The 27,365-nt window shown below is 41.4% G+C and overlaps 1 protein-coding gene and 1 pseudogene across 2 annotated transcripts; one reads left to right on the top strand and one right to left on the bottom strand.

Annotated features, from left to right (window-relative positions):
- Positions 1–326: 326 nt before the first annotated feature.
- On the top strand, positions 327–26,438 carry SLC19A2 (solute carrier family 19 member 2). 2 transcript variants are annotated; one of them, XM_060033687.1, is made up of 6 exons: positions 327–747; positions 6,874–7,476; positions 20,046–20,268; positions 21,364–21,556; positions 21,896–22,037; positions 24,245–26,438. In XM_060033687.1, the coding sequence occupies exons 1-6, from the start codon at positions 547–549 to the stop codon at positions 24,371–24,373; spliced, it is 1,491 nt and encodes a 496-aa protein (XP_059889670.1). In that variant the 5' UTR covers positions 327–546; the 3' UTR covers positions 24,374–26,438. The 2 variants fall into 2 exon arrangements, with proteins under 2 accessions (XP_059889670.1, XP_059889678.1); XM_060033695.1 differs by lacking the exon at positions 327–747 and adding an exon at positions 3,402–4,186 and having other exon boundaries at positions 24,245–26,437.
- On the bottom strand, positions 12,464–12,569 carry LOC132416683 (U2 spliceosomal RNA; annotated as a pseudogene).
- Positions 26,439–27,365: the final 927 nt, after the last annotated feature.

Here is a 27,365-nt window from a genome sequence, read left to right as displayed (position 1 = left end):
AGCATTCCCGACAGGTGAGCTGCAGCACGAGGGATGACTTAGTCGACCTCCAGCGGGGTCGGAGGGCTCGCCCCTTGAGCAGCGCACGCCAGAACAGCCACGGTCTGACCTGAGTCCTACAAGTCCTCTGCGCCCGAGCCAGCGTACGTCTGCTGCGCTCTTGCGTGCCGCCGCCACCGCCGCCGCCGCCGCCGCGAGTTCGCATCTTGTGAGCCACCGACCAATGGGACAGAAGCCAATGCCTGGCGTCCTCTGTGATTGGCTCTCAGCAGGGAGGTGGTGGCGGAGGGTGGGCCTTAGGGCGTGAACGGTTTTCTGCCGCTCAGCGGGCGGGTGGCGACTCGTGAGGTTCCCGCAACCAGGAAAGGCTGGGAGTCACTGCGATCAGAGGCGACTGTCTCAGAACTGCTTGGCCCTGCCGGGAGGAGGCGCCACTCGCAATTGCAGGTTCCTGCGCTGGGGCAACGATTCAACCTCACTCCGGTTGGCCGAGGAGGAAAAGGAGAAGGAAAGGGCCGGGCCGGGTCCCCGCCCCTCGCGCCCCAGATGGATGTGCCTGGCCCGGTGACACGGCGGGCGGCGGCGGCGGCCACCATGCTCCTGCGCACGGCTCGGGTCCCGCGCGAGTGCTGGTTCGTGCCCACCGCGCTGCTCTGCGCCTACGGCTTCTTCGCCAGCCTCAGGCCGTCCGAGCCCTTCTTGACCCCGTACCTGCTGGGGCCCGACAAGAACCTGACGAAGAGGGAGGTAGGCGCGGGGGGCGGGCGGGAGGTGGCTCGGCCGGCGCGGGGCGCGGGCGCCGAGATGTGCGGGAAAAGGTGAGAGCGGGCGGAGGGGCTGTAGCTGAGGAAAGGAGGAGTGAGAAAGGCGCTCGAAACGCGGGAGCCATTCTGAGCAGAGATTGCTGACTTTTCTCAGTTGGAAGGCGCTGCCTTAGTTCACGCTGTTTTTCTCTCCTGCGTTGGATTGATGAGCCGTGTCTTAGGTGAAGGGCTCGAAACGCGGTTCGGGAGCCCCAGTTCACGTGTGCTTCAGGCGATGTGCTGATGATGCTGTAATGGAACTTAGCCCCACTCTGCTCCGACTGATCCAGCAGTTCCTGCTTGGGGGCGGGGACGGGGGCGGGGGGGAGGAGAATATTTGGAGAATAAAAGGGAAAACAGCAGGTTGTACTTTGGACATGGTAAAGATTTAAATAAATATTTGCTGCCGGAAAGTAAGGAACCAGATGCTGAGTAACTCCTGCTTTCTGAAAGGATCTTCCCTCTACCTGCTGCACCCTCTTCCTTCCCCTACTTTGCATTGTTTACCCTTGAGAGATGGAAGTGCTCAAATAAGGACTGTACAAGACAACAAGAACCCATCATCTTGTCTTGATTTTTGGTTGGGCGAGACTGTGTCCAGGAATACGCTTCCCACACGCTCCCCCAACCCCACCTCCCGGGATAAAAGCAGATATTTAGATGGTATCACATAGTTGGCATTTAATTATAGTTTTTCTTGCGTTGTGAATTGTTGCTTCACGGATGTTAGTTTTGCTCCTTTCTGTTCTGCTGCGACGTTGAGAGTAATTAAGAGTACGTAGTCCATGATCAAGAACTTTTTGCTGACTGACTTCCCCAGGAGGATTTATAAGTAAAGTACTTGGAGTGCATTGTGTACTTTAAAAATGTGTTTAACTCTTTAAAGTGTATGGTCAATCTCAACACCAGTTTTTTGAAAAAGAAAGACATTATATTAACTGAAAAAGGACGTAAACTCAAGCTGCTACCACAAAACCCAAGTAAAGCAGATTCAGCATCCTCTTCCTTGAACACTACAAAGCAAGAAAGCTGAGGTCTGGTATTCCTTTCTGGAACAAAAGGGTGAAAGCTGAGTGGGCAGTTGTTAGCTGTTTCTTATTTCTTATGTCTACTTCTCCTCCCACCCTGCCTTCCTGCCCCAGCTGCTGTGAAGTACTCCTCCCATTTAAACCTTACTCTCTACCCTGTGATTAGTAGTCACCTGTTTTGAGTATCCCTGCATAACAGGTCAGAGCAGGATGTAATTACTCATAATCCAGTTTGTTGTTGCATTGCTCCTCCATTTTCAAGGGCACTTAACAGGGAAGGGATTGAACTCTTGGTTGAGGATTTCACTTGAGTTTCCCACATTATCTCACCCCTAGCAAGTGGCACTTTTACCCAACTTCAGATCTACTTCTCAGTCTTATGGACCACTCCACAAGGAACTGTAAGAGTTACTCATTACCTATTTGAATTACAGTATTGGTTAAAAACAATAGTAAAGGGGAAAGGGCCAACTCTTGTGAACAGAATGATTCTCCAAGAAGACAATTACTTCAGTAAATACAAGAGAGAATGATTCTGGAGACCCACAGCAAACACCAAATCTGAATTGTAGCCACTGAAGCAGAAATGATACTGTCTGTGAGCTGCTAGCAATTAAAATTTCATGTGAACTGCCACGTGATCTGCACAGTTTGTGCACCTTGCCTGAAAGAGAAGCACACGGGGAGAGAAACATGCTCCCATTGTTGATATTTGAAAGCCGAACTGTTTTGTACAAGTGCCCTGGGCAGAATTGCTGTGTGATGTGCCATCATGTGTCCTGTCTTATCAGAAAGCTGCGTAGGTGAGTGAAATATGTTCGAGGCGTATAGCAATAAAGCAGAGGGGCCAGGCCTAGGAAACATTTGCTGAATGTGTAACAAAAACATAGCACACTTCTGTTACTGCACATTAGATGAGGAAGAGGGCAGGGTTTGAAGAAAAATCCAGAAGTCTGGAAAGGGATGTCGTTTGTGTCTGAGGACCTCAGAATCATGGCCGATTCTGATGGTCGTGCACAGTATGGCTCTGTCCACCCTCTCTGGAACCCTAGGTTTTTAAAAATCTCTAGTAACTGAAATAAATAGGACAACTTGTTCTCCTTTCTGACTGCTGGTTTTCACCAGGGTACAGTTATTTATTTATTTAATATTACATGATTTTTAGGCAAAGCAAATGCCAAATCATGGTCAGTCTATTTGTGTTGAATTTTGTATTTCCCTCAGGAGACTTTAGAAGGTCCAAGAGCAGTCATCTTAGATATAAAGCTGTTGTTAACCAAGGCCAAAGACAAAAGGAGGAAAAGAAGGTCAGAATTTCCTCTTTCCACTCAAAGGATTTTTTTTTCTTAGATTTCAGGAAAACCATTAACCTGTATCACTTTATAAATTTTAAACAGGTTAAAATTTGTCTTTCAGTAGTTGAAAGCCAAACTTTTAATAAAATAGAGCTCTTTATCACCAAAAATTTTTTATCCTTTCATCTTTTCCAGCATGGGATTTGACATTCACTACCTTTCTTTGATACTTTTAAGACATTAAATTTAAAACTATTCTGCCTAATATTGAGAGCCTTACAGAATTTGGCTCTTATCTCCTTAACACCCTTATCTCCCACTACATCCTTCTTCCCCTTGCCTTCTACATGCCCAAGCTCCATCCACGTTAATCTTATAGTCATAAATCCAGTGGATCTAACTTTCTCATCCTTCAAGGTCCATCTCAAAGGAGCAACCCCCCATATTTCCTAACTCCCTTGTCAATAATTTCCGTGTATGTGCTCTTCACTAGGTTCAGAACTCCTGGAGAACTGAGGCTTCATTTTATTCTTTTTTTGTTTTCGTAATCTCCATACAGTTTGAAAACAGTGTTGTGCAAATAAGTGCTTACTAACTAGTTGTCTAATTGAAATGTGATTCTAAAATAAAGTGTAAATCTGAATTAGAGCTTAAAACTGAACAGCTGTTTTCCCTTGACTCTGTGTCTCAGAAGAAGGCACAAACAAGCTCTGATCCAAAGAACTGTGAAAGGCACCTTAGAATAAAATCAGTTCCCTTAGCTCACACGGCAGATTTTTACCTGAGATAAGAAGGTATCCTCCAGGTGTGGCCAGTAAGAGTCTGTAACCTGTACATTTTTGCATGTAGGAAGTTTCGCTTCAGGATTCAGAGTATCCATCAAAGAAGCATTTCCTGGTGTGACAGCTTCTCCTTGGAGGCATTGAGAGAGAAGGGGTCTTATGGAGACTTTTGGAGACACAGTGGCTAAGCTCTGCATATTGTCTGGTCTTCTCTCTTCATGAAAGCCCCATAAAAGCACCCCTACACAGGTTGAAAAAGCTGCTTTATGGCATTAGAAGTAAGCCTGGAACATAGTAGATGATCAACAATAGTTTTCTGATTGAAGAAATGGGGCATTTTAGGGTGGTGGATTCAGAATATCTAGGTGCAGATACTCCCTCTGCTGGTGACTAGCTGGGATAACTTCGGGCAATTCACATAAGGCCTAGTTTCCTTGGTTGTAAGATAGAGATGATAAAAGCATCTACCTCTTAGCGTTGTTTGGATTAAATGAGGTCATATAGGTGAGGTGATTAGCATAGCGTGTGGTGTCAGTAGAGATGTACTATTATAATGCTGATAATGCTGTGGGAGGGACGGTCCTCTTGGGTTGATGTCTCTCCTAGGAGTAAATTCAGATTTCTCATTGAGAATAAGTTAAAGAGAACGTATCTGGTCTTTTTCCCCTGCTTGCCTTTATTTTAGTTTCTACTTGGCATTGCTTTTCCTTATCTTCATTACGTAAACTGTGGTTTTTGTATTAGGAGTGGAATTAGACTCATAAGCATAAACACTTTAAATTGATAATTGAAAGGATGAGGTTTATATAACGAAAACTTCACAGTTAATCGTTTGGGGACAACTAGTATTGAAGGGTATATAACATGTCTAAGTGCAGACAGTATTACTGGAGTGAAGAATCAGTGAAAGTCCCAAGCGGTGTGGTGGAGAACAAAGAAGACTGGGTATGGAACGAAGGTATTTTTAAAGGGAAAGTGTGGTGGCTAATAGCTTTGTAGTATTATGTTGGGGAAAATGTGAATGTGAAGAAATATGCAGAGTCAAACAGAGGAGGCAGTTTCACACTTAAGAAAACTGTAGGAGAATGAATAAAACTATAGGCAAAAAAGGAGTGGGAAGTTGCTAATGGAGCACACCCGTGAAGTCTGTAGGGAAGCCTTCACTCCTCACGGCTTTCATCTCAAGGTTGCCCTTATACCCTTTGGTTTTCTACTGAGAAGCCTCTGACCCTGTGTTAAGTCAGCCGAGTGCACTTTGTTCCTCATTTGATAAAACTTACACACTTGTGAATAAGAATCATTTCTACAGTTCTCGATTATTCTTTCACGCACACATTCAGGCACAAGAAAGTTTCCTGGTAAATGGAGGTTGCTAGATGATTTGCAAACACAAATTAGACCGGAATTCATGAAGGCGAGGCTATTAGACAAATCACTTTTGATATTCAGCCAGTCAGAAATCAAGTCTGGAATGTATTTCAGATTATGTTTTCCTTTTATAGTTGTTCTCTGCATTGGCAATTATTTTATAATAATTTACTAAAAATAAAATTTTTACTTTATTGTTCCTCTAAAACCTTAAAACAATTAGTTGGGTGAACTGAGGTATACATGAGAGTTAAAAAGTAAGTCAAACCCAAGGATTAGATTGCTCCATCACAAAGTATTTAGACTGTTAGTAAGACTACCTTTCAGAACGCACTTAAAAACTGAGGCCACTGATCCAAACTTTGAAATGATCACTTATAAAACTGACTCGCTTAAAGCCCCAGGAACTTACTAGGCTATGGGGTAGGTGTAAAAAGAGGGAAAAGTCTCCTACAATGATTGTTATTCGAAGAATGGGGACGACAGTTCAGTTAATTTAATTTGTATTGTCCCAAGTGGTCTGTGTTTCAGCTTCAGTCCTTAAGTCTTTAAACGTATGAAAAAAGAGTAAGTGATTTACATGTACTCTCTCATTTAGTCCTTGCAAGAAACCACCCTGTGGCATAGGTTTTACTTCTCTTTTACTGATAATGGAGATTAAGGCTAAAAGGAACTGAAAAAAAAACTTGCTTAAAATCATATGGCAAATGATGGAACAGAAATTCCAGCTGGGGTCTTTGTGGTTTAAATATTATTTCTACTATCTTCCAATGAAAAATTAATGAAAAAAAAACCTTCCATTTTTTTTCATAGTATAGACATACAAAAAGAAGGACAACAGAGTTGCTTATAATGCTACCATCCACAGATAGTTACTCTGTTAAGACTGTAGGACAGATTTACCTTCTTTATCTATTCATGTTACCCCAAAGAAATGAAACTTAAAATCAGAGAAACCTAATCAAACAGTAGGATCATGGCTCCCTGTTCTGTGGCTAGAAGTAAGAACTGACAATGATTCCAAAACATTTATTTGTTTCCAAAGCATTTATTGAGCCAAGTATCTTCCAAACAGTGTGCGAGCTGTTAGGTTGTGCAAATGAAAGTCAAGTCCACCCTGAAAGAACCTATAAAGCAATGGTTCTAAACTCTGGCTCATAATAAAATCTCCTGGGAGGTTTCTAAAAAATGCCTGCGGCAAGGCATCCACATTTTTGAAAGCTCCTTGGGAGATGTGTAGCCATGGTTAAGAAGCAGTGCCATGAGGTAACTGAGGAGACTGACACATACAAAGCAGTATCAGGAGAGCTTTTTGGGTGGTGGGATACAAACACTATCAGCTGCAGCAGAGTCTTCCAGGATGAGGAAGGCCTTGAACTAGGCTTTGATGAATAGGGAAGATTTTATTAGGAAAAAGACGATGGGGTGGAAACGGAGAAGTATATTCCAAACAATTATCAGAATTGTTGTCAAGATTTCTTTGGTTGATAAAAATGAGATCTTTGAGGTACTGGTAGATTGTTTCATAAGAATAAATTGTTACGAATGTTCCCGGTCCTTTGAGATCACTAACGGGATTTTATCTTTTTTCTACCAGGTCTTCAATGAAATATATCCAGTATGGACTTACTCTTACCTGGTGCTGTTGTTTCCTGTGTTCCTTGCCACAGACTTCCTCCGTTATAAACCTGTTGTTCTGCTGCAGGGACTCAGCCTTATTGTTACATGGTTCATGCTGCTCTATGCCCAGGGACTGCTGGCCATTCAGTTCTTGGAATTCTTCTATGGCATCGCCACAGCCACTGAAATTGCCTATTACTCCTACATCTACAGTGTGGTAGACCTGAGCATGTACCAGAAAGTCACGAGTTACTGTCGAAGTGCCACCTTGGTGGGCTTCACAGTGGGCTCTGTCCTAGGGCAGATCCTCGTCTCAGTGGCAGGCTGGTCCCTATTCAGCCTGAATGTCATCTCTCTTACCTGTGTTTCTGTGGCTTTCGCTGTAGCCTGGTTTCTCCCTATGCCACAGAAGAGTCTTTTCTTTCACCACGTTCCTCCCTCCTGCCAAGGAGCAAATGGCGTCAAGGTACACAATGGTGGCATTGCTACTGATACCTCAGCTTCTAACCACCTTCCGCAGTGGGAAGACGTTGAATCAAAAATCCCTCTAAATACAGAGGAGCCTCCCATGGAGGGACAGGTAAGCACAGCCTTAAATGCCTGGTGGTTGCTACTCTGGGGCTAGACCAATGGTGAAAAGCAGACAGGAAAGTCCCTCAATTCATTTGGATTCTGGTTTTATCTTGAGTTGCTTCATTAATTCATTCATTCAATATAACGTTGATTTATATTAGGGATGACAAATGTATTTTCCTCTGGAGTAAATGACCTCCGGGACTGGCACAACATTATTATTATTATTTTTTTTTACTTAAATTTTATTTTAGATTTTTTTTTTTACATCTTTATTGGAGTATAATTGCTTTACAATGGTGTGTTAGTTTCTGCTTTATAACAAAGTGAATCAGTTATACATATGTTCCCATATCTCTTCCCTCTTGCGTCTCCCTCCCTCCCACCCTCCCTATCCCGCCCCTCTAGGTGGTCACAAAGCACCGAGCTGATCTCCCTGTGCTATGCAGCTGCTTCCCACTAGCTATCTATTTTACATTTGGTAGTGTATATATGTCCATGCCACTCTCTCACTTTGTCACAGCTTACCCTTCCCCCTCCCCATATCCTCAAGTCCATTCTCTAGTAGGTCTGTGTCTTTATTCCCGTCTTACCCCTAGGTTCTTCATGACATTTTTTTTTTCTTAAATTCCATATATATGTGTCTTTCTCTTTCTGACTTACTTCACTCTGTATGACAGACTCTGGGTCTATCCGCCTCATTACAAATAGCTCAATTTCATTTCTTTTTATGGCTGAGTAATATTCCATTGTATATATGTGCCACATCTTCTTTATCCATTCCTCTGATGATGGACACTTAGGTTGTTTCCATCTCCTGGCTATTGTAAATAGAGCTGCAATGAACATTTTGGTACATGACTCTTTTTGAATTATGGTTTTCTCAGGGTATATGCCCAGTAGTGGGATTGCTGGGTCATATGGTAGTTCTATTTGTAGTTTTTTAAGGAACCTCCATACTGTTCTCCATAGTGGCTGTACCAATTTACATTCCCACCAGCAGTGCAAGAGTGTTCCCTTTTCTCCACACTCTTTCCAGCATTTATTTCTAGATTTTTTGGTGATGGCCATTCTGACTGGTGTGAGATGATATCTCATTGTAGTTTTGATTTGCATTTCTCTAATGATTAGTGATGTTGAGCATTCTTTCATGTGTTTGTTGGCAGTCTGTATATCTTCTTTGGAGAAATGTCTATTTAGGTCTTCTGCCCATTTCTGGATTGGGTTGTTTGTTTTTTTTGTTATTGAGTTGCTGGCACAACATTATATTGCTCATGTTGGAGATGTCTTAGAAGCCACAGCAATGTCTGTCTCTTCTTCATCTTTCTATCCTCAGAACTTGGTATGTAAAGGAAGCTCTAGAAAAAATTTTCTAAATGAATAGGTGAAATGATTCCAATAAATGATGAATATCTACTTCCAGTTTCTGAATTGAAGTCCACAGTATGTAAGGATAGGAAGTTATCTTCCTCATCTGTGCTGACAGCTATGTGTGATACAGGCATACCTCAAGGATATTGTGGGTTTAGTTCCAGACCGCTGAGGTAAAGCAAATATTATAATAAAGCAAGTCACACAATTTTTTTTGTTTCACAGTGCATATAAAATTTATGTTGGTACTATACTGTAGTCTATTATGTGTGCAATAGCATTATGTATAAAATAATATACATACCTAAATTTAAAAATACATAATTGCCAAAAAATGCCAACCGTCATCTGGGCCTTCAGCGAGTCGTAATCTTTTTGCTGGTGGAGGGTCTTGCCACGATCTTGTTGGCTGCTGACTGATCAGGGTGGTGGTTGCTGAAGGTTGGGGTGCTGTGGCAATGTCTTAAAATAAGACAGCAGTGAAGTTTGCCGCATCGATTGACTCTTCCTTCAGGAATGATTTCTCTGCAGCATCAATGCTGTTTGATAGCATTTTACCCATAGTAGAATTTCTTTGAAAATTGGAGTCAGTCCTCTTAAACCCTGCTTTATGAGCTAAGTTTATGTAATGCGCTAAATTCTTGGTTGTCCTTTCAACAGTCTTCACAGCATCTTTACCAGGAGTAGATTCCATCTCAAGAAACCACTTTCTTTGCTCATCCATTGGAAGCAGCTGCTTATCCATTCAAGTTTTATCATAAAATTGCAGCAGTTCAGTCACAACTTCAGGTTTCACTTCTAATTCTAGTTTTTTTGCTATTTCCACCACATCCACAGTTATTTTCTCCACTGAAGTCTTGAACCCCTCAAAGTCATCCATGAAACAAAAGTTTTACAACACAATGGTTTATTCTGACACATTTCGTTTACTTTTTTATAATGTGATCACTGCCCACTAAACTGATTTTATTACCAACTAATGAGGTGAAATCTAAAATTTAAAAAACTCTGTCCTAGACCACCTTGATATTTGTTATTTATAGATATGCAAAATGTCAGTACTTGATATGGTGAAGAATTATAAACTTTTAGAGTTAGAAGTGATTCTAACCACAAATCATATAACAATCAGAGCATGTTAAAGGGACTTTAGGTCACATCACCCTTTCATTTTAGAGATAAGGATTCAGATCCAACACTAGTGAGTCGTGCAAAATTACACACATGTACTCCTAGACATAATTTTAGAGCAGATATGAAATCCACTTCAATCTGTACCTTGCTCCGTGAAGTCTTTCGGTGGGATAACAACATGGTCAGAACCATCATGTTGGCCATGGTGAGGTAAAATTAGGATTCAAGTCAGTTTCATGGTCTCCTTGGCTCAGCTACCGACACCAGGACAGGCAAGCAGTGCTGCTTGGCAGCTGTACAGCCCTAAAATACTGCTTGCTTTTCTTTGACGAGCTTGAAGGAAAATTAGAATGTGGATATTGGAGATCACAGTGCCATCTTAAGTTGACAAAGCCCATCAATGAACCATAAATGATAATCGTGGTAATTACAGTAAAGAAGAGTTCTAGGTCAGTGGGTGGTTTTATCTTGACTTAAAAAGAGGGAAAATGAGGTAGAAGTCAAAGTGATAGCCCAGTCCACAAGTTATCTTAGAGTATTTGTAAGTTGATTTTCAGAATGAGTCCTACTGCTTTGGGGCAGAGGGTGCTGACATTGCAGGAGGAGGAGCTGCCAAAGCCAGTGATTTTCTTTCCCAAACAGGCAACTGGACTCATTTTGTGCTTGGCATATAGTTGGACATGATTTTTTTTAAGTAGCTTATCCATTAGAAATGATGTAAATTAAACCAACTCTTTAGCACAGGGCTTGACATGAGATTAATGCTTAATAAATATCTGTTAATAAAACTATACTTTTATTTGTAGACTGACACCTTTTACTATTAGGAAGCATTCTTTGTGTGTGTGTGTGTGTGTGTGTGTGTGTGAGTTCCATAAAACACAGACAGCAGCAAAATAACTGTTTTTATCTTGTACTCAATATCATTTATAGAAGCAGAGTATAGCGGATTTTGAAGAAGGGAGGCAGTCCCCAGTACTAGTACTTACCAGCAGGGTGACCTTGGGCCAGTTTCTTAATTCTTTGTGACTTTTAGTTCCCTCATTCATATACCTACCTCATAGGGCTATTTCAAGTATTAAATAAAGCCATGTAGAGCTTTCAAATTAGTATACATAAGTAGGTAATCAATACACGGTAATTTCTATTATTATCTTTATCATTAGATATGAATAATCAAGAACAGCTTTGTACCTTCACTGTAGATCTTTATTTGTGAGGCTGTAAATAATTTCTCATCTTCCCTTTGAATTTGTTGAAGGTATTCTGGGCCTTATGAAGAGTTATGAGAGTCTGGTACTAATTCCATCACAAGTTCTTTTTCTTTTTTTTTCTCTTTTTCTTTTCTTTTTTTTTTTTTTTTACTTTTTGGTCACACCGCGTGGCATGCGGTATCTTAGTTCCCCCGACCAGGGATGGAACCTGTGCCCGCTGCAGTGGAAGTGCGGAGTCTTAACTGCTGGACCACCAGGGAAGTCCCACAAATTCTTTTTCTTTAACTGAGTTAGGCTACCCCTAAATGTAGAGTGTTAAATCAGATGATCACTAAGCTTTACTTGACTCTAGAATCCTGAGTTTTGTGAGCTGACTGATGTGAAGGTACTCTCTTTTTTCTTCTGTTTCCCAGGCATACCATGAACAACTTCTCCTTTCCTCTCCAGTCCCTCACATATGTAGGGATACACAGAAGTAATTTAATTGAAATCATCAGCCCTTGACTTAAATCTTCATAGTCTAGGCATTAAACCCTAGTTATCCCCTCCGCCTACATTTTCCTATTGTATATAGAAGAAAATGCAAAATTCTGATCATGGCCTACAAAACGCCATACAATTTGGCTGCTTGCCAACCTCTCTGACCTTATCTCTCAATTGGGCTGAAACACATCAAGCTTGTTCCCACCTCAGAACTTCAAATCAGGAGATTGTGTCAGTCAGGACTGCCCTTCATTCTGATCTTCATGGCTGGTTCCTTTATGTCACTCAGGTCACAGCTCGGACATCAGCTTTTCAGAAAGCCATTTAACACTCTTAGCAATCATTACTCCATTCCAAAGTCACTTGCTAGCCCATTACCCTTTTTACTTTCTTTATAGTATTATTCCTACTATAAGCTCTCTTTTATGTGTGTGTTTATCATCTGTCTCTCTTACTCCAGTGTTAATTTCATAAGGGCAGGGCAGTTAATTTCATGGCCTTAACAGGGTGATTATGGTGGGTTTTTTCCTGCCTCTGTCTCCCAGCTTACGCAAGGCATGCAAAGTCCAGCAGCAGCTGAAAGTTAAAACCATGGGATCAACCTTTTATTTCTAGCTAGACAAGTGAGAAAGTGGGGGGCTTGCATGTTGAGGAGTGAGGGGGTCATCCCCATTGGTCTTTTTCTCCCCAGTTACCACATCTCCCCTGCAACCTCAGTGATGGCAGAGGCCTTCACTGAGAAATGGCCTGTGTCTCTGGACAAAGGAACAGGTTAAGAGGCTCCTATTGTCTGAAGAGTGTGGGGGCATGCCCGTTATTTTTCTTTCTTTTCTCTTGCTATTTAAATTGACAAGAACAGATACTACACTTGATCTTAGCCAAAAGGCTGAGATGAAATAGACAAAATAAACTTTAAGCTAAAATTACTGTCAAGTATAAATTTTACTAATATAGTAATTCCAAAGGACCAAGGAGCAGGGCAGTGGCTTTATTGAGAACCCAGGATTTATGAGCATCCACCGTGCCCAGTCACTTTTAAATCATCAGCACAGCCCTATAATTCAGATATTTAGGTGAAGTGACTTGCCCAGGGTCACACAGCTAAGTGAGAGTCTTCTGGGACCAACAGTAACTTTTGCAAAGGCGTCTCTTGCTATACTTAATCACTGCCACCCTCTGACACTCACATTCTTTCTTTTTATACTATTCTGTTTCCTTGGGTCAAAGAATCCGACCCCTGAATTAAGGTTAAATAGGAATTAGTGGCAGATCAAAAGCCAAAATCGCTTCAAGATATTCTTCTAATTCCCCCATGTAATGCCTTTAGTCACAAAAATATAGAACAATATAGAAAATTACAAGTCAAGCGACGTTAGTATTCACAGGCAAGCACTAATATATTTTAATGTACCATGATCATATTAAAATAGAAATAACTATGAAACATTTTCTGCGGAGAAGCAGCCCCTGCGGCAGGCAGCAGGAAGGGACAGGAAGGCTGCACGGCGCCCAGGCCTCCGATGGCCTAGGTCTCACCCCGCAGCGCACTGTTGATGCGCCGGAACGCTGCTTCCTTCTCCGAGTCTAGGTCTTCGTTGGTGACCCGGAAACCCAGCTTAGGGGCTGGGGGCAGCCTCAGAGGCTCCCCTCGCCTGTGCGGCAGCAGAGGAATCCTGCGTTTTCGGGGCCTGGGACCGTCAGGTGTGAGGGAGCCGTTCCTCCAGGGCCGTTTCTGCCCTCTTGTTGCCTCTGCATCTTTGTCAGGCTGGCTTTTCCTCTGGGAAACCACCGGAGCTGCAGAGGGCGACGGAGGGCCCTCCTTGCTCCCTTTCTTTGCAGACTTCTGGGGCAGCCCTTGCGGTATGGCGGGACCCCTCCTTCTCTTCACTGGCAGGAAACCTCGGGTGGAGCTATATGAGCTCGTGATGGCGTTTCTTTGGGGGCAGGAGCTCATACAAGAGGTCTGCAGTTTCCTGTTGGATCTGTCCTCTGCCCTCTTGGCGTGGAGGTCTCTCTGCAGAGGTCCAGGCCTGGGCACGAAGAAGGAGCCCCCGAGGGGCCTAAATGCAGATCGTGCGCCCCCGGTGTCATCGGGGCCGCTTCTCTGGTCTTCGTTCCTCCCTGTGACTGTGGGGACTTCCTCCTGCTTGGCCATCCCTTGCCCGCTCTCTCCCAGGGCCCTCAACACTGTCTTATCTGTGCTGTAGTTCGGGACATAGCTGGGTGTCGTGGGCAGCACTGGCTGCCCCCGCGCCACACTGACAGTGACTGTGTCCACTGCGGACACTGAGCTGCAGGATGTCGTGGAGGTGCGAGCACCCATCACCGCCTTCTTCCGGTGGCCTCGACTGCAGATGGAGATAAGGACCCCCAGAAAGGAGCGCAGGGTCTGCGGGATGGTAGAATGGGGTCTCAGAGACTCTGTGGCAAAGCGCAGATGCAGAGTCACTGGACACTTGTGGGCTGGCCTGCGAGTGGATAGCTGGCCATAGACAGCTGGGTGACCCGGGCCGGCCACGGGAAGTCGGTGGGCGCGGGGAGCGGGCTGGGGGCAGCCGAACCCTCCTGGCAGGTGCTGGTCCCCCAGTGCCCGGGGCGGGGATGAGGGGCAGGGCCTACCTAAGTAACTGCCCCTAGAGAACTTGGGTGAGGTCGGTCCTTGGATAGAGAGCTGGGCTCCGAGCACTCTCCTTCAGCTGTCAACTCGGCCAAAAGCGGAGTGCGCTCTCTTTGGCCTGTTGCCTTTTTATACTCTGCAACCTGTGAGCGAACAATGGGCGTGTGTTCGCAGGGCGCAAAAGTTTAGGGAGGGGTGGCGCATGCGCAGAGTACACGTCAGGCCCTGGGGCGCGCAGGTGAGGATGCGCGCCCCTGGACCGTCTAGCGCTTCTGAATCTCCCGGGGGTCTGAGGGTTGGAGGTGTTTGCCTTGAGGGTGATGAGCTTCTTGGCAGGGCAGCTGCCCCTTCTCCTCCGGCCGGCTCTAACTGTACAGGTTGGGTCCCCGGCCACCAGAGCGGGAAAGCTGGAGAGCAGGGTACCTGGCTCAGCAGCCGCCGCCCGAGGTGGCAGATTTGGCATCAGCGCCTGTGCGTCCGCCTGCCCTCCCACCTGGTAACATTGGAGGAGAGAGCCGCTAAGAACAGAAGTGCCAAAAAAAAACCCCCAAAAAACCCAGAAGTGCCCAAGCCACCGAGATCCTGCTGGGGTGACAACTGAAGGGGCAGGCAGGGCGGACTGGGAGGGACATATATACCAGGTCCAAACCCAGAAAGATCTGAAATGCACGAGTCAGAATGAAAGTCCAGAATCATCCTTGGGCTTTGGGCTGAGCTGGAAGTATAGCCAAACTCTTCAAGGTCTCCAGCTCCACCTGCAGTTTCTGCCTGGCTGGGACATTGCCCCAGAGTGGGGTTAAGTTTAAGGAGTCGAAGGAGGCATACATTTCCATCCTCTGGATCACTGCTCACCAAAAAATACATAATGCCAGGCACATATGTAATTTTGAATTTTCTAATGAACACACCAGGAAAATGAAAATGGTGGAGTCAATGTAAATAATAGATTTTTAATTCAGTATCTGCAAAATGTTAGAATTTTTACATGTGGCACGAGAAATGTGGTCATATTACGAGGGCTTGAGAGCCACATGGAGCAAGATAGAGGACAAACAGCATGCAGTTGAAACTCTAAGAAGTGAACGCTAACAGGCAGATGGGGCCTGGAAGTCCAAAGTTGAATAACAGCACTCAGGACCTATTTGTTGATTATGTTAATGAGTCATGGTAAATAGAATATAAGGAAAACCAACATTTATTGAGCACTTGCTACATACTGAATAATGCTTATCTAGTTCTTGCAATAACCTGTTGAAGTAAGCATTAATTTCCATTTTACTGTAAAAAGCCTAAGATTCAGAAATTTTTCTCATCTGAGTGTAGACAGGTATGCTGCTGATTCATCATCTCAGCTCCCATTTATTTTGACCTGGGTACCAGACACTGTGCCAGAAATCTTATATTCATTATCTCATTCTTATTAAAACTACTATCATTAAAACTCTATGATATAGGTATCACTGTCTCCATTTTACAGGTGAGGGAACTGGAGCTCTACTGATTTTATTTAAAAGATTCATACTTAATTTTTTAAGTAAACAATACAGAAAACTACATAAAAAGAAGTCAAAATAATCTGAACTGCTGGGTGCAAAGATTACTTACCACTGTTAATATTTTAGTGCCCTTTCTAAATATCACTGTTTGTACAGATTTTATAGTAAATGAAATTATAACCTACATGTAGGTTTATAACTTTATGGTTTTTTACTCAGTGTTAATTCAAGGCCGATCTTTCTTTCTTTTCATGTCAGAATAGCCTTCCGAACCCAAAGAATTGAAACCATAATGGTGAAAGTGACTGGGGGGAGGTTTGTGTTGGGCAGTATTCTGCCTTTCTCACCAGGCTGGCCCTGAGCACTAAAAGCCAGGATCAGAAAGACTTGTGTGAAGGACAAAGTCTGTCTTTTGACCCTCCCTATTTTTTTCTCATTTGTGGTCACAGCCTTTCCCTCTGGATATCTCCAGCTGGGCCCCTGCCAATGGATATGTCTGAGTTGGGATGGAGGGAGAGAGTGTGTAGCCGTATATGGCTGTGCCCCCTACCTTTGGCAGCTTAATGCCCTTGAAGCTCAGATAGGTGTTATCTCCCCTGAAAAAGAGTAGCCAAAGGCAGGTCTCTGTGCCAACTCTTAAAAGGTTTCCAGTGCCCCTGAACTAGGGCTTATGAACTAGGGCTCTACGAGATACCAGGCAAAGGCAAGAATGAGTATTCTTGGAACAAGATAAGTGCACAGCAGGCCAGGGCAGGACAGAGTGTCCCAGAAGCCTTTTATGGTGGAAGAGAACTTTATCATTGCCGATTCTTAAGTACACCTTGAAAGCGCCTTCTTCTGTGCTATTGTTCTTGTTTCCTTTGCTTTGAATGTTGTTCTTAATTGTTTCTCTATTCTAATCTTATCTATCTCCCAAAGCCTGTCTCAAACACCAGTTCTTCCATGATACATATTTTGGTTCCTTTTCCTTGAAACCAGATGTACTATATTTGTCCCCATTGGTTAAGGCTCAATGTATATGTTTGTACTATGTTTTGGGTAATGAAATATCAATATCTGAGAAAATAATGATAGTCTTCCTTTCATCATGAAAAAAATATTCATTGTTTATAGCAAGAATTAGGATTGTGTCCTTCAACAGCACAATAAAAGAAGCAAACTTATTCTCAAGTTTCCATCCTAGCTATTGGCTTGATAATAGACACATCTCCCTCTGCATATAACTGAGCTAAGAAAAGAGTAGCATTTAACTTGGTATTATAAACACCTAACTATGCCTATTAAAAGGTTCTATTTAAAGAAGGGGCTGCACAGAAATTAACGTAAAATGGATTAAAGACTTGAATGTAAAACCTGAAATCATAAAACGCCTTAGAAGAAGACATACGTGGTAAGCTCCTTGACATCTGTCTTGGCAATGTGTTTTTTAATTTGACACCAAGAGCAAAAATAAGTGGAACAACGTCAAACTAAAAAGCTTCTATACAACAAAGAAAAACATCAACAAAATGAAAAGGCAACCTACTGAATGGGAGAAAATATCTGCAAATCATATGTCTGATAAGGGGTTAATATCCAAATTATAAAATGAACTCATACAACTCAATAGCAAAAAAAGAATCCAATTTAAAAATGAGCAGAAGATCTGAATAGACATTTTTCCCAAGAAGACATTCAGATGGCCAACAGGTACATGTAAAGATGCTCAATGTCACTAATCATCAGGGGAATGCAACTCAAAACCAGAATGAGATATCACCTCACACCTGTTAGAATGACTGTTATCAAAAAGATAAGAAATAAGTGTTGGTGAGGATGTGGAGAAAAGTGAACCCTCGTGTACTATTGGTGGGAATGTAAATTGTTGCAGTCACTGGAAAACGGTGTGGAGGTTCCTCAAAAAATTAAAAATCAGGGACTTCCCTGGTGGCGCAGTGGTTAAGAATCGGCCTGCCAGTACAGGGAACATGGGTTTGATCCCTGGTCCAGGAAGATCCCTCATGCCACGGAGCAACTAAGCCCATGCGCCACAACTACTGAGCCCACACGCCACAACTAACGAAGCCTGTGCACCTAGAGCCCATGCTCCGCAACAAGAGAAGCCACCACAATGAGAAGCCTGTGCACCACAATGAAGAGTAATCTCCACTCGCCGCAACTAGGGAAAGCCCTCATGCAGCAACGAAGACCCGACGCGGCCAAAACTAAATAAATTAAATAAATAAATTTTAAAAAATCAGACTACCACATGATTCAAGGATTCTACTTCTAGGTATATATCCAAAGAAAATGGAAACACTAACTCAAAAAGATACAGGCACCCACCAATTCACTGCAGCATTATTTACAATAGCCAAGATATGGAAACAACCTAAGGGTCCATCAGTGGATGAATGAATAAAGAAAATGTGGTATATGGACAAATTTATATACACACTGGAACACTATTTATTCAGCCATTAAAAAGCGAATGAAGTCTTGCCATTTGCAACAATGTGGATGGACTTAGAGGGCATTATACTAAGTGAAGTAAGTCAGACAGAGAAAGACAAATATTGCATGATCTCATTTATATGTGGAAACTAAAAACAAAACAAAACAAAAACCCCAAGCTCATAGATACAGAGAACAGACTGGTAGTTGCCAGAGGAAGGGGGTAGGGGGTAGCAAAATGGGTAAAGGGGAGTCAAAAGGTAAAACTCCCAGTTGTAAATAAGTCTTGGGGATGTAATGTACAGCATGGTGACTATAATTAGTAATACCATATTGCATATTTGAAAGTTGCTAGGAGAGTAGATCTTAAAACTTCTCATCACAGGAAAAAAAATTATAACTGTATGGTGACGGATATTGACTAGGCTTATTGTGGTGATCATTTCACATTGTATACAAATATAAAATCATTGTTATATACCTAAAACTAGTATAAAGTTAAAGGTCAATTATACCTCAGTTTTTAAAAATAAAGGAGAAAGGGCTGACAGCAGGTGGGAGTAGTCATTTTACATCTGTAGGTTCTCATGTGCAAGATATGGGTTCCAGCCAGCAAGCGGGTTGAATCATGCTGCTGCCATTGGTGTTAATAATGTGTAACATGGCTCCTGTCACACATCCTGGCTCTTATATGCTAATTCACAGTTAGCTTCCTCTTGGTCCCTTTGGATTCTCTCATTTTGCCTTCCCACGTTAGTTGCAAAAGTAAAAGTTCCTATGTTCTGAGCGAGGCTCCGGAATTATGGCAACCTTTGATAGCTATTTCACAGGATGTCTGGAATCTCATATTGACTTCTTGGCATAGTCCAGGGATGATGGTACATAGTAATGTTTTGATTCACTCAGTTACATGCATAGTAGCTTTATTACTTCATTGTAATAGTAATATTTCCCATAAATACTGGGTAACAGAAAAAGTGTAAGGAAGAAAATTAAAATCACTGATTACCCCATCAGCCAGAGAGAACTGCTGCTAATATTTTGATTTATTTCTTTCTAAGATTTCTGTCTTAACTATTATCTTTCAGTGAATCTGATAGGTTCTCATTCATGGATTCTACCTGAACAGTGATTTACTAGGGTTGCTAATTATTGCGCTTTTTTTTTTGGTTGCGTTGGGCTTGTGGGCTTTCTCTAGTTGCGGTGAGCGGGAGCTACACTGCGTTGCGGTGCGCGGGCTTCTCATTGCGGTGGCTTCTCTTGTTGCGAAGCACGGGCTCTAGGCGTGTGGGCTTCACTAGTTGTGGCTCACGGGCTGTAGAGTGCAGGCTCAGTAGTTGTGGCGCACAGGCTTAGTTGCTCTGCAGCATGTGGGATCTTCCCGGAACAGGGCTTGAACCCGTGTCCCCTGCATTGGCACGTGGATTCTTAACCACTGCGCCACCAGGGAAGCCCAAATTATTGCTTATTCTTAATGTTGCTTGCCACTGTATGGGGAGATATGGAATGTCATCTCCCTTTGGCTAAAGTACGCGATTTCTGACCATCTTTCTACCTTCATTTTGTAAACAGTATATCATTTGCTGGATGTACTAATGTTTATAGAGCATTCAAAGCAAAAATTATATAAGAATGTGTTTTTTTCCCCAGGGGGATAAATGTAATTGCTAAGAAGTTTATACATACACACACACACACACACACACACACACGTATATGAAATAAGCAATTGGTTTTCACAAGGAACAAGAAAAAAGTCTGTTGAATAGAAAATTGAGTCTATACAATTGCTTTCTGTACAGTTGGCTTCTTCCCTTTTTCTGTGTAGGAATCCAAGCCAGACCGTCTCCTTGTGCTGAAGGTCCTGTGGAATGATTTCCTGGTGTGCTACTCTTCTCGCCCTCTGCTCTGCTGGTCCGTGTGGTGGGCCCTCTCCACCTGCGGCTATTTTCAAGTCGTGAACTATGCACAGGGCCTGTGGGAGCAGGTGATGCCTTCTCGTCATGCTGCCATCTATAACGGTGGCGTGGAGGCCGTTTCAACCTTACTGGGTAAGCAGTGCAGGGTGGTAGGACAGCTTGGGAGGGGGAGATTCCTCTGGTAGTGAAGTCAACCATAATCAGATTTTCTCTCCCCTCCCAAGTTTGAAGTAACCCCAGAGAATGGATTACTTATTTTGAGCTCTGATTTTATAATTTAGGAGGACAATTTAGAATTGCACATGAGGTGGAGGGCTATGACTAACAAACTTAACTTCTTTTAACCTTTGGGAAACCTAATATAATAGTCCTCTAAATTGTCTTCTTATCTAGGTTTCCATTATCTCTGATTTACTGGGTTCTTCTGCCACTTGTTGAAAAACTTGGAGTAACCTATACAATACTTTATAACAGCAGTAGCAAATATATTGTTTATATGTGCCAAGCGCTGCTCTAAAGACTTTATGTATGTTCACTCAGTCCTCACAGAATTCCTAAGATAGGTGTAATTATTATCCCCAGCTTACAGTTAAGGAAGCTGTGGACAGATAGGTTAATCACTTGGCCAAGATGATATAGATGGTAAGTGGTAAAGTCGCGGTTTGAACTCAGAGCCTGTGTCTTTGGCCATTTTATTCTGTTGTCCCTTTCTAATTTGTCGACCCACCTCAGAAGGTTTTGGAAAACTTTATATGATTTCTGTAAACACTTAAAACTGTGACTGGCACTTAGAAAGCACTCCATACATTTTAGCTATCGTTATCATAATCATTATCATTTTACCACATAATAAACTGCCCCTCAGTTGGGAAGAGAGATGAGCCATCCTGCCGTGTTGCCAAGCTACAAGCAGTGGTTCTTTTTGATTCTCGCCTCTGTGTCCGCCTCAGTAGTTTTTCCTTAGCAGCATCCCTGGCTCTGTATCTTCCTTTTCCTTCTCATTACCAGCTGCCCTAGTTCAGTCTCTCATCATCTCTCCATGGCTCCATACTATTTATTCCATCAAGTCCAAAATTCTCTGCCTGTCTTTCAAGGCCCTCCATAATCTTAAGTTACCCTGTTTAAAAGTTAAAAGATCTTAAAATGTAATAATCTAAGATGAATTTTTAATTTATTGAAATAGTATTTGTGTAGCAAAATGACAAATTTTCTCTTTTTGTTTTGTAGGTGCTGTTGCTGTGTTTGCAGTTGGTTACATAAAATTATCCTGGTCCACTTGGGGAGAATTGACATTGTCTCTGTTTTCTCTCCTGATTGCTGCTGCAGTGTACATCATGGACACCGTGGGTAACATTTGGGTGTGCTACGCATCCTACGTTGTCTTCAGAATCATCTACATGTTACTCATCACTATAGCAACGTATGTATTTTGATTCAAAGAACCATTAGGAAGAGCTGACAGGATTAGCTTTTTGGTTTCTTTACAAATTAAATTTTCTGGTTAAAAGAGGCAAATGGGAGGAAGCATTATATGTGTATTGCCAGTTTTTCTCCTGAGGAAGCATTTAGGCAAGGTTCTTTATTTCCTTGTTTAAATGTTCCTGCTGTTTTCAGATGTTTGCATGGGGTTTACATCATTTAGCAACAAAATATTCTTCACTTGGTTGGGAAGGGAATTGACAGTAGAAAGTACGGACTACTCTTCACACTATCCTGGAAGTAATTCTTGTCTATGCATTCTTTTTATTTATTTTTTAAGTTTTCAGATTGCTGCAAACCTCAGCATGGAGCGTTACGCCCTAGTGTTTGGTGTAAATACCTTCATCGCTCTGGCACTGCAGACTCTGCTCACTCTAATTGTGGTAGATGCCAGTGGCCTTGGCTTGGAAATTACCCCTCAGGTAAGATCTCTGTTTCGGTACTGAAGATGTTATGAGTTGATCAGGGTAACAGAAGTGGAGCATGCTTCATGGAAACAAATTCAAACAATATCATCTTTTTGATGAGGCCCTAGAACATTTCTGTGTGTAATTAACCAGCCTGGTGGAGCTGAGAGGTAATATTGGTTCCTTCCAGGCCAAGCCCTTCTGCTTCCTCATCCATTATTTCCCTCCATTTTAAATTCTGTGCCTGGAATACTACATCTCATGTTTGAGATGCCATGCTTCACCTCAAAGCTCTCTAAGTCTCCTGCTTCTTTATTTAAAACACCCCTCACCCAAATACCAAGGTAATGGCTTCCTGTTGCTGAATAGCATTATGATTCTTAACATATGACCTATTGAGAAAACACCTGCACAAACAGAGACAGTGTGAATAATTTTATTCACTCAGGAATTGTATAGTTGTATATGCCTTCTTGATTGTGAGTTGTAGGTAGGGCTTGTTCTGTACTTCAGCAAAATGGGCAATTGAATAAAAAAGTGCCTACTGTACCTCATCTCAGCCCAAATGATTCCATCTCCATTATTCCTTCCTTACATATTAGTTTTCTTAGAATACAAAGACCTAACATGTTAGCAGTAAGTAACTTTGTTTTTACTGAGGAGGTCTAAAAGAGAAATAGGTAATGTGCATTGAGTGCTTTCTATGTGCCGGGTACTTTATATAGAATTGTGCAGTGTTGTTATCAGGATTAGACATCAAGAAAATGAGTCTGAGAGATGTTGTGTTGTTTAAGGTCACAGTCAATAATAGTATGGCAGAACCAGGATTCAAACCAGCATCTGACTCCAAAGCTTAGGCATCTCCCACTGCATCATGCTGCCTCACAAAAGGATGGGGGAGGGGGTGGACAGAGCAGAGGAATGGGAACTTATTACTTTCTTTTAAGTAAGAATTACTTAAGTGTTTCCCAGTTACTACCTGCAATAAAAACCTTGAGACGACCTCTCAAGGGCTAGGTACTTTCATTTGGGGTGGAGGGTAGAAGAGTAACTAGGTGCTTGTCATCTTGCTATAGAAGTGGTAGGTTTAAACGTATGGAATAATAGAATTTTGTGGGCTGTGCTGAAACTTGTAACTGCCATGATTAATTAACGAGTTTCCTATAGGAAAATGAAACAGAATTTTAAAGGACCTGGCTCAGAGTGTTAGCTTATCAGTAGTTAGTAAGTTATTTTAAGAACAAAAATGATGATGATGTTGATAAACAACATAGTTACATTAAAATATTGGCTCGGAGGGACTTCCCTGGTGTCTCAGTAGTTAAGAATCCGCCTGCCAATGCAGGGGACACGGATTCAATTCCTGGTCCAGGAAGATCCCACATGCCGCAGAGCAGCTAAGCCCATGCGCCACAAATACTGAGCCTGTGCCCTAGAGCCCGTGAGCTACAACTACTGAGCCCGCGTGCCACATCTACTGAAGCCCATGTGCCTAGAGCCCGTGCTCCACAACAAAAGAAGCCACCGCAATGAGAAGCCCGCACACCGCAATGAAAAGTAGCCCCCACTTGCCGCAATTAGAGAAAGCCTGCATGCAGCAACGAAGATCCAACACAGTCAAAAAATAAATAAAATTAAAAAAAAAATTGGCTTAGAGAAGATTCTTATAAAAAGTAATCTTATAATGGAATATATTGATAGTTGACCTTCTACTGCCCTCTTCTGGGCAAGAGTAGAGGTCTTGATATTCAGAATTTGGCCTGTGAATCATATCAGCTTGATTCAATTATAACAGCAAGATTCAATTATAACAGCAACAAAAATAAAAACGATAGTATTAACAGCATTAGCATTGTGCTAATAAACATTTGCATACATAATCTCATCCTTTCCCAACAACTCTGCAATTAGGAAATATTATGAATTACAAAATGTTTTGCAAATGAAGTTGAGGCTCAGAGACTGAGTCTCTCAATCCAGGTCATACAGCTAGTAAGGGGGAAGTCGGGATTTGCACCCAAGAATCAGCCTTCAGTATCACCATGCTGTGCTGCCTCTTTGTATCCTCAGTGCCTGGCACATTGTTTAAGCACACAATGTTTTTTGAAGTGTTATAGAGAAACTGAATATACCTTTAATTATGGAGTCTGTTCACATATATGTAATAAAAGAGCTTACCTTCTAATTGATAATTCTATAAATTATTCTTTCCCCCTCTTTAGTTCTTCATCTACGCTGGTTATTTTGCACTCATTGCTGTGGTTTTCCTGACTAATGGTGCAGTCAATATTTTGAAGAAATACAGAAAGCCCCAAGATCCAGAATCAAGTTCTCAAGTGACCACTTCATAACACACTGCTAATGAGCTTCTTGTCACAAGAACTCTGCACAGCAGCTGTGCCTGGATGTATTTAATTTTTTAAAGTGTAGACACATATTTATGAGTGTGCATTTCATGGCTTCAAAGCAGCCAGTTGACTATACCTTGTCCTCCTAGAGTAATAGAATACTGTTCAGAAGTGAAGTGTACTTCATGGATTATTTACGAGAGCCAATGTAAGGATGACTTTTTTCTGATTTGAAAGTGAGCTTGCTTTTGAAAACCAAGTAATCAAGAGCAATCAAGCAGCACATGGTGGTGTATACTTGCTAGCAAGTGAGTCTGGTGTTTCATAGGTCAAGTACTTCTGTATCAGATTAGCCAGATGCTTGGCCTGGTGGGACCAGGGCTTCACAGGGGCCACAGGTGTTACAGGTCAGAACAGAAATATGTTCTAATAGCACCTGCCTCTGTTCAACTTAATTCTTATTTCTGTGTTATTCATGTGCATTTGTGTTTCTGCAGATGAAAGTTGTTCCTATCACTGACAATATGTGCTCTGGTTTGGTGTTTTATAAGGAATATGTGTCGTTAATAATTTATTTTAAAAAATTCATTGTGTAAATATTCTCAATTCCCATCTTGACAATTATGTATTTGTGTGGATTTTTCATTTTTACATTATTCATATGCTTCCTAGAGAAGCTAATTTAGTTAAATAGTAAGGCAAGTTTTGAGGCCTGCTAAAAATCTAAGTGACCTAATCAGAAAACTTAAGGCAGGTTTGCTTGTCTTTTATTCTTCAGTATGAAGGACTATTAATTCTATGATGAAAAGTTACTAAATGGGCTAAAGATACAACTAACCCATTTTGTATTTGCACTTTTATCTCCAAAATAAAATGGAAAAGTCTTTTTAAAAATAACTTCATCTCCATTTATAGCTTTTATATTATTTATCCTTCTTATTCAAGACAAAGATGTCGTTAAGAGTTGGATCATTCCAAGGTCTTTTTCACAAACTGAGACTCTTATTAATTATTTTGGTGGGACAGGAACTAGGATAGACTTAGTTCCTGTATTTTGTACATTAAATCTGCCTTTGTTTCTAAAGGTGGATCATCTTGAATATCTGCTTAAAATAAGAATTGCTATTGATTCCATTTCCAGGTTACTTGAAAAAAATGTTATTCTGTGCACATTTAATTGGGAAGTTAGTCTACCAAGTGGCTGCTAGCCTGAGACGTAACTATCTTGAAGCCAATTTTGTTGCCTAATCTTAAAAAAAAAAAAACAAAAAAAACAAAACTAGGTTAACTTTTTTAGAACGACATAGGTAAACACTGAATAATAGTGTCAGGATTCCAAAACTGACATATTCATTTATGTAAGCAGGAATTCTAGAAGCAAATGAATGATAAGAATAAGTCAGTTTCCACTCACCTTCCTTTCTGAATAAGGGAAAGGAAAAGAACACTAGCTAAGTAAGGGAAGAGGAAGTGATATTGTAAACAGCAGCCTCTAATTTTATATTTTGTCTTTGTTGTGTTTTATTTTGCTACATAGGGAATTGTTTACTCAGAAACAAGTAGAAAAGTGGTATTTGAGGAATTTTATTTAATTTTTTAAATAAAATAGACTGTGGTACAATCAATACTAAAGCAGTATTTCCCTGGAATTTAATTCAAAGTTTGTGGTACACAGTTAGGGCCTTTACTTATTTAAGACAATAATAAGTTTACATCTTGGTGTGTGGCCCTATTTGTAGAATGCTGAACCCAATTTGCAAGTTGTACTGTATGCAGTTTTGTAAAGAAGTGAAAATAATTTGTTGTACTTTTTATTCAATTCTGTATAGATTATAAACTTATTTATTAAATAAATATAGTATATTTTTCCTTTTTAATCAGAATTGTTTTTAATTTATCTTTTGCTGTATTAGGAGCTTTGGATTACTTCTTTAAATCTTTTAGTTGTTTCGACTAGGACAAATTTCAGAGTAAGCCTTCCCCTCACCTGACTTTACTAACTAACCCAGAGTCATCCTGTTAATTCTTCCATTGCTGTGTGATCTTTACTTTTGACTCTTCCCTTTCATTTCTGTTTTTCCAATTTTCTTCTAACACCACATTGTACTGTTTATTTTTCTTGGTCTTCATCTTGGTACCTTTTACTTTTTTAAAGCATTCTCCCATTTAGAAACCAAAAGACCTACATTCCCTTCAGTGTTAACTGGATTTTTAAAGTAAACGAAATGAAATTGAGTCAAAGGCATAAGGTACCATCTTGTTTTGAAAAATCATAGCCTTTTTGTTCCAACCCCAAATATTCTGATACCCAGGGAAGCATCTTCTTGCCATTAGTTGAGAATCACTTGTTCATTATACCCTAGAAACCAAATCAATCTTCTCTCACAGTATCAAATGGGTACCTTCTCTTTAATTCCCATTCCAAAACCTGCTTCATTAAGGCATTTCATTGATTATCACCAAAGACTTGGAAATTTTTCATGCAAAAACGTTTTTTAAAGATAAAGTTTTCTCTCCCTATAGTTATATCCCTTGTATCTTAAGGCCTTTCAGACTGTAAGCCTGCTGTAAGCAGGGACCATGCCTTATTTTTGTCTTTTGTTACAAAACACACCCTGTGATGTGTTTGTGCGCTATGAATATTGAATTATACAAATGATATGGACTCAACATAGCCACCTGCCAATACAACAGCTAAATGCTCACTATTTTGAAAAAGGTACATCAACGTAAAACATTAAAATTTAAATGCCTATCAATGATCCCTAGTCCACTGGATGCTTTATTCAAGGCATTATGCTCAAATGATAGAAACTGGATATCTATTTGTTTTACTTATTATGGCATCCTCATACTTAGTACCTTACTTGTTTAACATGTTTTAGTTTGGAAAAGGTATTTGTGAACATCATCTCCATTGATTCTGGAGAAAGCATCTTGTAGTAGGACTAATTTCTCTACTTTTTTCATTAAGTAATGCTGGTAGAAGAGAGTT

The sequence above is a fragment of the Delphinus delphis genome, chromosome 1, assembly GCF_949987515.2.
Source record: "Delphinus delphis chromosome 1, mDelDel1.2, whole genome shotgun sequence".
Taxonomy (NCBI): Eukaryota; Metazoa; Chordata; class Mammalia; order Artiodactyla; family Delphinidae; genus Delphinus; species Delphinus delphis.
This window is presented reverse-complemented; position numbering and strand designations above follow the sequence as displayed.

Bases quoted from the DNA above. Each gene is read 5' to 3' on its own strand.
- SLC19A2 (XM_060033687.1), top strand. From the start codon at position 547: ATGGATGTGCCTGGCCCGGTGACACGGCGGGCGGCGGCGGCGGCCACC. The intron at 7,477-20,045 runs GTAAGCACAGCC...TTTTCTGTGTAG, and splicing joins AGCCTCCCATGGAGGGACAG to GAATCCAAGCCAGACCGTCT. The intron at 20,269-21,363 runs GTAAGCAGTGCA...TTTGTTTTGTAG, and splicing joins GGCCGTTTCAACCTTACTGG to GTGCTGTTGCTGTGTTTGCA.